Below are 9,068 nucleotides of genomic sequence, written 5' to 3'. Positions count from 1 at the left end.
TTGGAAAAACTGAATGATTGATGCTTCCTGCATAAAGAACGAATAGTTTGGTGTTTATGTTATGACTTGTAATTTCCCTTGTAATTTTATTTGTTTATTTTACTACTCTTCAGTCCCATAAAAAAAATTTCATGTTTTACTTTTTAACCATTTGTAACGCTAGGTGGCGTTTCGTGTTTCTTACCATTTGCATTTTTTTATTAGTAGGACATGTTTCTTTTTTGGGTGGAGCAATGGTGGTGTTTTCTTTTTGTGTTGGTTAGGAGTATTGTGATGATGTGTTAAAATATGATTGGGTCCCAATGAAGCACACCACCCGGGTTCAAAATCCTTGGATATGCTAAATTGTTCAAAAGGGGAGTGTGACTAGAGGGTGCGCATAATGCGTAATTCATCAGGTATCAGGTCTCGCGCTCGGGAGGCTTGATTACCCTAGGTTTTACCTTCTATGGGGAGCCAATGTGCTCCTTCATAGGAGGGTTTCCTTGCTTACCAAAAAAAAAATATGATTGGGTAAGTATTAAAACGAAATAACAATAATATTTTTAAATTAATAAAAAAAAAGAAACACATGTTTCTTCTCCCGTCTCTTTCCAACTGACGCCAAAGAAACGCCACCAAGTAACGACCTGTTACGCCGGATTCCGACGTTTCTTCTCCGCCACATCACCAAGTGACCCGTCACTTGCTCCCGATACAAGTAGTCTTAGGTTTAAATTATTTAATTTGCCTTAGTAACTAATAAGTTAATTATTATATTTAAGGTTAAATTTTTAATGAAAAAACAAAAACAATTAATATTTTGTTTTTATTTAGAGTAAAGACAATAATTTTGGACAAATAAAAATAATAAGTTCGACAGTTTTTTTAGACGGATAAATTATATTATACTTCGTATCTACTACATATAATTTATGTGACCATCTTTTTATTTGATTGATCGTATTTTCCTGATATCCTTTCGTTAAATTATTTTTCAAACTACATGTCGCGGCTTATCTTCGGCCGGCCATAGAAGTCTCGATAGTAATTCGGAGATAATCCTTGTTCGTCGGAGCTTTCACGCATGAATAGTCTTTCAAATGCCTAGCAATTTCAGTTTCTTTATCTGGTACATTCTCCACAATCGCGACTTCATCGGTGACTTTTGCTATGTTTCAATGGTTTTTCCGAAAAGCAAAGCAACATAATTTTATCCGGCCTCTAAGACCTTCAATTTTGACGTTTTCGTTGATTTTAACTTTTAAACCTACGCTGACCACTCATAACTTCATATAAAACACTCTAATTTGTAATTCGTTAAATTTATCACCACCAGTCTTGACTAAAAGTATACGAAATCTCTCAATCAATTTGAATAAACAACACATTTTGGAATATAGAACATTTTCTCCGTTTTACATAAATGGAAATATCATGTATAATTTCAAGGTTATTTTTGTACATCAACAGCTTTTCAACGGTTAGATCTCACGAAAATACACTATTTAAAAAAAATAGACATTGACAAAATCGGAGCGAGGAATCAAAAGATTCGACTCATTCAAAGTTCAGTCGCAAGAAGCACCTCACACCAAGCACCACACATGGTGCGTGGTGCACCAGAAAACACACACCACACACCAAGCACCTTGCACGGTTCGTGGTGCTTGTTTATACGACGTTTTTACAATTACAATTTTAAGAGCATATTGTTAAACATTTAAAAATAAGATATTTTTGACCATTTTCTCTAATTACTCCATTATTTAAGCTCAATAAAAGTGTTTCATTTAGGCTTTTTTTTTTTTTTTTTTTTTTTTTTTTTTTTTTTTTTTTTGTCACTTCTCTAGAGACTGGTAATTTTCTCTTCTGGCTGAGATGGTCAATCTTTTCGTCAACTCTTATTGGGCTTTTGGCCCAAACGGTACTTAGACAATACGGAGTACAATACATATACTCTATACCTTACAAAAATCTTTCAACGTTTTACTCGAACAAATTCGGATAAGAAAATTAGGCGGCACCATCTTCCATCTCCAAAAACCCCCAAGTAAGCAAACCTCACTTGCTCTCTTGATTTCTTTCTGTTTACCCTTTTTGTTCTTGATATAAACCATAAAAATTCAACCTTTATTAAGTATACCATCTACCATCGCCTTTGAACCACAAGTTTATGGTTGAAAAATGGCATCAATTGTATCTTTAAAGCAGACCCATGAAGGGTTTTGTTCATTTCAACATATTCATAACAAACCCTCCAAGAATTCTAGACCTAGAACATCTAATTCCGTTGTTTTAGGTGCTGCAAATGATGGTAAATTGAATGATAAAAATGGGTTCTTGAATAGAAAGATCAAAAGGGTGTCTGCTGCAACAAAAATCGAAACTTTTATCCCAAATGGGCGGGTGGTTAACGGGTCGAAAACTCTGAAATTGAATGGGACTAATGAGGTTAACTCAAAAAGGAATTTTGAGGAATTTGAAAATAATAATCATCTTAGGAGAATGATTAGAAATGGTGAATTAGAAGAAGGGTTTAAGTATTTGGAAAATATGGCTTATAGAGGTGATATCCCGGATATAATCCCGTGTACGAGTCTAATTAGGGGTTTTTGTCGAACAGGCAAAACGCGAAAAGCTACTAGGGTTATGGAGATTCTTGAAGAATCTGGTGCTGTACCTGATGTAATTACTTACAATGTTTTGATTAGTGGGTATTGTAGAGCGGGTGAGATTGATAAAGCGCTTAGTGTTTTTGATAAAATGTCTGTAGCACCTGATGTTGTTACTTACAATACGATATTACGTTCGTTGTGTGATAAAGGGAAGTTAGAAGAAGCGATGGTCGTTTTAGCTCGACAAATGGAGAAAGAGTGTTATCCGGATGTTATTACATACACGATTTTGATAGAGGCTGCGTGTAAAATGAGTGGTGTAGGTCAAGCAATGAAGCTTTTAGATGAAATGAAAACGAAAGGTTGTAAGCCCGATGTTGTTACGTATAATGTGCTTATTAACGGGTTTTGTAAAGAAGGGAGATTAAACGATGCGATTAAGTTTTTAAACGATATGCCATCGATGGGTTGTCAACCGAATGTTGTTACACATAATATCATATTACGGAGTATGTGTAGTATGGGAAAATGGATGGATGCCGAGAAGTTTGTGGCGGATATGTTGAAAAAAGGGTGTGCACCGAGTGTTGTTACTTTTAACATTTTGATAAACTTTTTATGTCGAAGAGGGTTATTAGGACGAGCGATTGATATATTGGAAAAGATGTCGAAACATGGTTGTACACCTAATTCGTTAAGTTACAACCCGTTATTGCATGGTTTTTGCAAAGAGAAGAAAATGGATCGAGCGATTGAGTATTTGGAGGTTATGGTTTCTCGAGGGTGTTATCCTGATATTGTGACTTATAATACGCTTCTCACTGCTTTATGTAAAGACGGGAAAGTTGATTTTGCGGTTGAGATACTTAATCACTTGAGTTTCGAAGGATGTTCACCCGTTTTGATCACGTACAACACTGTAATCGATGGGTTATCGAAGATTGGTAAAACGGATCGTGCGATAATGTTGATTGATGAGATGAAGCAAAAAGGGTTGCAGCCGGATATAATCACGTATTCTTCGGTTGTAAGTGGGTTAAGTCGGGAAGGAAAAGTTGAAGAAGCGATTAAGTTTCTTCATGATTTGGAAGGGTTAGGTGTGCGACCGAATGTGTTGACTTATAACGCGGTGATGTTGGGGTTGTGTAAGGCTCGAAAAACTGATCGAGCCATTGACTTTTTAGGATATATGGTTTCGAAGGGGTGTAAGCCTACAGAAGGTACTTATACGATTTTGATCGAAGGGTTGGCTCATGAAGGGTTTGCAGAGGAAGCGTTGGAGTTGTTGAATGAGTTGTGTTCAAGAGGGGTTGTGAAGAAACGGTCGGCTGAACAGGTTGTGGTGAAGCTCTAGGTTCGTTTCAGCTCTTTGGGTTCTTGTGTTTTAATGAAAGTTTATGTTTTTGTTTGTTGGTTGAGTTTAGTTTCAGAGGGTAGTGAGATCCAAATCCAGTTTTGTTAAGTGGTTATTGACGTATTGTTGTCATTATGTTTGGGTTGAAGTGCATTTTGTGAACAAGACTTTTAAAGTCAAACTTAGGTGATTGAAATGCAATTTGTTCAAATTGCCACTATCTTTCCTATTGTGTGTAAAAAGTTAAAAAGTTTCTTGTGGCTTTGTTAAAAGCATCAACAATTAGTGTTAATTTAATGTTCAAACTTACCACTTTAGATGATTATAACGATAGCCTTTAAGCTTACTAACTTAAGATTGTTATATGTTTTAAGCACTAGTATATGTGCATGTCTCAAGCTTTTAACGACAGCCTTTAAACTTGTCGTTATCAAGTTCTCGAACCTAACAACAATCAGACTTCACAAACTCGAATGCATTCAGTGGTTTAAGTAAAGTGTTATGTACCACTTGCTGGAAATGAATGAAAATGATAATAACAAAGAAATAAGACGACGGTTTCTTAAATCTAAATCCAATATAATCTGTTTCCGCAAACAAAACAATAATATATCATGCATTCATCGCATTACTATGCTCTTTACACAAACTAATGTTCAAGTCTACACACATATTTCACAACATAACAAAACACAATCTCTGCTACTGAGTCAACTCGCTCACCTATGGATTTCAGTCATTTGTGTAGGAACATTCATCAACTTCGGATTCACTTTCTTTTTTTGGTTCTTTAGGAAGTAGAAGGTTGTTAAAGTCTTCGCCTCACCTACAACACCAAATGCATAGATTTATGACATTTTCGCTAGAAATAAAGTATCATTTTTGTATAAGCACAACGTGAAAATCTGTAACGATAGAAATTTTGAGCTAATTTTAATGCAAATATATATAAAAATAAATAACTATCAATAATCATATCATGTTGACAATTAGTGTTCGGCTGACTATCTTCTTTAGGCAACACAATGTCCAACACCATGTGGTTCTATATAATGATCGGTCTTTTTTATTGCTTTAATTAACAATGGTTGGTTAGTTTACAGCAACAAAATATGTTCAAATAGTGAAATTATAAAATCTTTTATTAGACCAAAAAATGAAAGGAGATCTAAACATCTGACCGTATTATAGAATGGGGGTCGGTCAAGTATGATTCAAGCTTAAAACTTAATGGTCACGTATAAAAAATAGTTTGCAGAAAGTTGAACTGATAACTAACCCTATATAAGATCTAACGCCGTTTGCTCTTAGTTTTCGTGACCTTGGACTTCCCCTGATGTTCATTAGGTGGTTTCCAGATGATGTCCTCAAGATTGTTGCAGAAGTTCTTGTAAAACTGCAATATTAAAAAATATTTTTATTAAATTAAAAATATTTTAAACATTATTATATTATTAGAAGTAGCTTTAAAGGCACATATTTTTAGTGGAAAAGGAAACACCTTAAGGTATTCACCACCATCTCCAGCTGATTTTTGGATGTCAACCATGACGAAAGTCGAAGTCACTTGATAAACCTGTTTTGAAAGTTTATTAATTACTCAAAATAACACAATTAAGATACAAAAAAGATGATTAAATCTCGAATACCAGAAACTCACTTCCAAGATAACTGAAAAATGTGATGTCTTACTAGCAGAAAGCCCTTCTACTCTCATCTGAAACAAAAAAATTAACTAATAAAAACCATATTTTCTATCCCATAAATTTGTATTTTGGGGAAGTTTTCCAAGTTGTAAACAATTAATGATATTAATCAATTTTTTTACACAACTTAAAAGATATAACCTTGTAATTCCGAATGTGCGTCTTGAAACCCATCGACTGAGCAACAACTTCCATACTTGATAAAACAATCTTAGCAGGTTTTTGAGAAACAAAACGAGTTATGTGCTTTACCGAGTCCTGTCAAAAAATAAGAAACTTAACGTTACATAAATTTAGTTCAATAAGAAATTAAATTATCTCTGTGTGAACATAACATGTACATAGTGAATTGGTCGCCATTAGGTGTAAAAAAAGTAATCATTCGACTTCTGACTGTAAAATATATCAGGACTTTAACTCAAAATAAATAAAAACTGTGAAACTTGTGGACTAAAAAATTACTATCGCATTGAAGTATAACATATAATAGAAACTTCTGTAACAAGAAAGCTAAAAAAATATATTCCAATTTAGATTTGCAAACAATAAGGTAGATTTTTGGGCTAAGAATTCATACTTGACCACGGTCAAACATTGAAGACAAGTTCAAGCCTTGAGATAAAATTATCATATCAAATGCATTAAGAGATAAAGGACCCGTGTCTTCATCTGCGTTTTGCTCATCTACCCGTTCTTCCTAAAAAAACAACACATAAGCAAGTTTGGTCTTATCTACATTTGAATCTGCATAATAAAAATATGAAATTGACAAGAAAAGCATATAAATAGAAAGTCTAATTTGAATGTTTCGCCAACCTCAGAGTCATCAAAGACAGCATTCACATCATCCAGATTAACGTCTTCATACTCAAAAAGTCTAGCAGGAACATAATTTTTCTTGAACCACTCATCATTCCGTATTTCATCTATACATATACGCTGCACATATACATACAATATATAAATAATTTAGGCCATTGTGGAAACAAAGTTCATATGTGCCATCATACTGTAACATGGCTAACTCACTGTTTCAGGATTTGGATCCAATATTCGATGAATTAACGATTTTGCTCCTACCGGAAACCATGACGGGCATGAAAACTCAGCTTTATCAATCTGCAAAAATCGGTATTGACTAATGACTTTATACCCTTACGATCATGAAGTTTCGAACTATAGTATTAGCCTACGTGACTAAAAATTGACATACCTTATTATATAATGTGGTGAGATCCATTTCATCAAATGGTAGGTATCCTGCTATCAATACATAAAGGATGACCCCACAAGACCATACATCAGCCAAAGCACCATTATAACCTTTGTGACTGAGTACCTAAACCGAAACACAAAAAAATAATCGGATAGTTTTAACACATACATGCACAAATGATTGATTTTGTATAAAAATGATGTAATAGATTAAGGTGCACCTGTAATTACCTCGGGTGCAACATAATTAGGAGTACCACAAGTTGTTCGAAGGATACTGACACCCTGCAAATACGTAGATATATATATATAATAATGATGATAGGCACTGAGGCACAACACTAATCTTATACAAAAGTTTGTAGTTAACATCAAAAATCTTACTTCTGCAGGCAATGCACTTAGTCCGAAATCTGAAATTTTTAAATTTCCTTGTGAATCCAATAAAAGATTTTCAGGCTGCAAAGAAAAATAAGTTAGTAACAGTTAAAAATGATGAAATATGACCCTTAGAATATAACAATAACAAGATTATAATAAAGAGAAACACCTTTAAATCTCTATGATAAACGCCTTTACTATGGCAGTATTCTACACCATCAATGAGCTGCTGAAAGTATCTTCGAGATTCGGCTTCACTCAGCCGTCCATGATGCACCTGTTGAAACATGCATCACATTACGATCTCGCACAAACTTAAAATACTCTAAACTTTCATGTTGTTCACACACTTACAATTTTATCAAATAGCTCACCACCTGTAATAAATTCCAGAATTATGTAGATTTTCGTCCGGCTAGCTAGTACCTAAACCGAAATCAAACATCAGTTGACACTTAAACACACAACAAATGTCACAATTAAAATCAGTTCACACTTCAGATTAAGATATCGAACCTCGTGCAATCGAACAACATTCGGATGTCTAACCAGCTTCATTATGGATATTTCTCTCTTGATCTGCATTCAATTACAATTAAATCAATTTTGACCTAATTTTGAAAATATGTAAGTTATAATTAACACATCAATGCAACTATAATCTAATTAAATTCGATGTAACTACAAAATCAGCTTCTTAAAACCCTAAACCGCAATAATTACAATTTAAACAGCTTCAATTAGATCAATCTAACCTAATTTTGAGATTAACATACAAAATCAACTGCACACACACATAGACATAAATATATATACATACAGATATATGTATATAGAAGAAACGGACCTGATCAACCATTTTATGTTTGATAATAGTAGCACGATCGAGTAATTTCATAGCAACACTTTCACCAGTTTCAGTATTTTGAGCAAATTTAACTTTAGCGAATGTTCCTTCACCGATCGTTCGTCCAACTTCATACTTTCCAACTTTTCTCACCACCATTTTTATTTTATTTTGAATTTTCTATTTTTGATTGCATTTCAGGATTTTGAGTATTTTCAATGTTTTCAGGCAGGTTTTAATGTCAAAAAATATAAGTTAGGAAAAAATTTATACGACCAAAAAGCGGGTTTCACGAAAAAAAGCGATAAGATATATACATAGCTCCGTAATACAGTATAAAATATAAAATATGAATATATAAATAATACTGTAATAATTGATTAATAAATTAATAAATACTGCATAGAATTTTATTAATGATATTCTTTAAAACTGTCGTTAACATGCATTATGTGATCGTACACATTGGTTATCATTCAGTTTTTAGCCGACGGTAATCACATCCAGTGAGGGAAAACCAGGGTCACCCGCCCCCAGTGATCGGAAAATTTTTAACGATTTTTGATGTATCTTTTATTAAAATCAGTACGAGCGTATAAGATATATGAGAAATATAAGAAGAAAACACGATAAGTCTTACAGTTTAGTTGGTTAGTTAATAGTGCTTTTAACCCTAAAGTTATAGGTTCGAAACGTCACTTTTTTTTAATAAACTCCTATGTTTCAAGTTTAAACGTTTATATATTCTGTTCTTTCACAAAGCATACTTTTTTTTTCATTAAATTTTCTCATTCTCCTTTTCAGTTTTCTATCTCTTTGTTTTAATTTTTCATGTTGAAATGTTGATTATTACAATTATTTTACGATTTGACTTGACGTTGCTTTATATAGAGGACAATTTTTCTGGTTTAATTTTTTAATTTTGCAATTTCTCTCCCTCGGTGAAAAATGTTTCTGGATCCGCCACT

General features: G+C 33.4%; 2 protein-coding genes across 2 annotated transcripts; one reads left to right on the top strand and one right to left on the bottom strand.

Moving 5' to 3' along the window:
- Positions 1–1,982: 1,982 nt before the first annotated feature.
- On the top strand, positions 1,983–4,242 carry LOC139898779 (uncharacterized). Its single transcript, XM_071881549.1, has one exon. It carries the CDS (start codon positions 2,167–2,169, stop codon positions 3,949–3,951), a length of 1,785 nt encoding a protein of 594 aa, XP_071737650.1. The 5' UTR covers positions 1,983–2,166; the 3' UTR covers positions 3,952–4,242.
- Positions 4,243–4,550: 308 nt separating this feature from the next.
- Positions 4,551–8,367, bottom strand: LOC139898778 (CBL-interacting serine/threonine-protein kinase 8-like). Its single transcript, XM_071881548.1, has 15 exons — positions 8,101–8,367; positions 7,770–7,832; positions 7,608–7,679; positions 7,423–7,530; positions 7,257–7,331; positions 7,104–7,157; positions 6,871–6,996; positions 6,687–6,776; positions 6,474–6,596; positions 6,235–6,354; positions 5,799–5,915; positions 5,612–5,668; positions 5,453–5,527; positions 5,231–5,347; positions 4,551–4,777 (listed from the first exon to the last, which is right to left on the bottom strand). Exons 1-14 carry the CDS (start codon positions 8,257–8,259, stop codon positions 5,243–5,245), a joined length of 1,344 nt encoding a protein of 447 aa, XP_071737649.1. The 5' UTR covers positions 8,260–8,367; the 3' UTR covers positions 4,551–4,777; positions 5,231–5,242.
- Positions 8,368–9,068: the final 701 nt, after the last annotated feature.

Source organism: Rutidosis leptorrhynchoides, chromosome 3, assembly GCF_046630445.1.
Source record: "Rutidosis leptorrhynchoides isolate AG116_Rl617_1_P2 chromosome 3, CSIRO_AGI_Rlap_v1, whole genome shotgun sequence".
NCBI lineage: Eukaryota > Viridiplantae > Streptophyta > Magnoliopsida > Asterales > Asteraceae > Rutidosis > Rutidosis leptorrhynchoides.
This window is presented reverse-complemented; position numbering and strand designations above follow the sequence as displayed.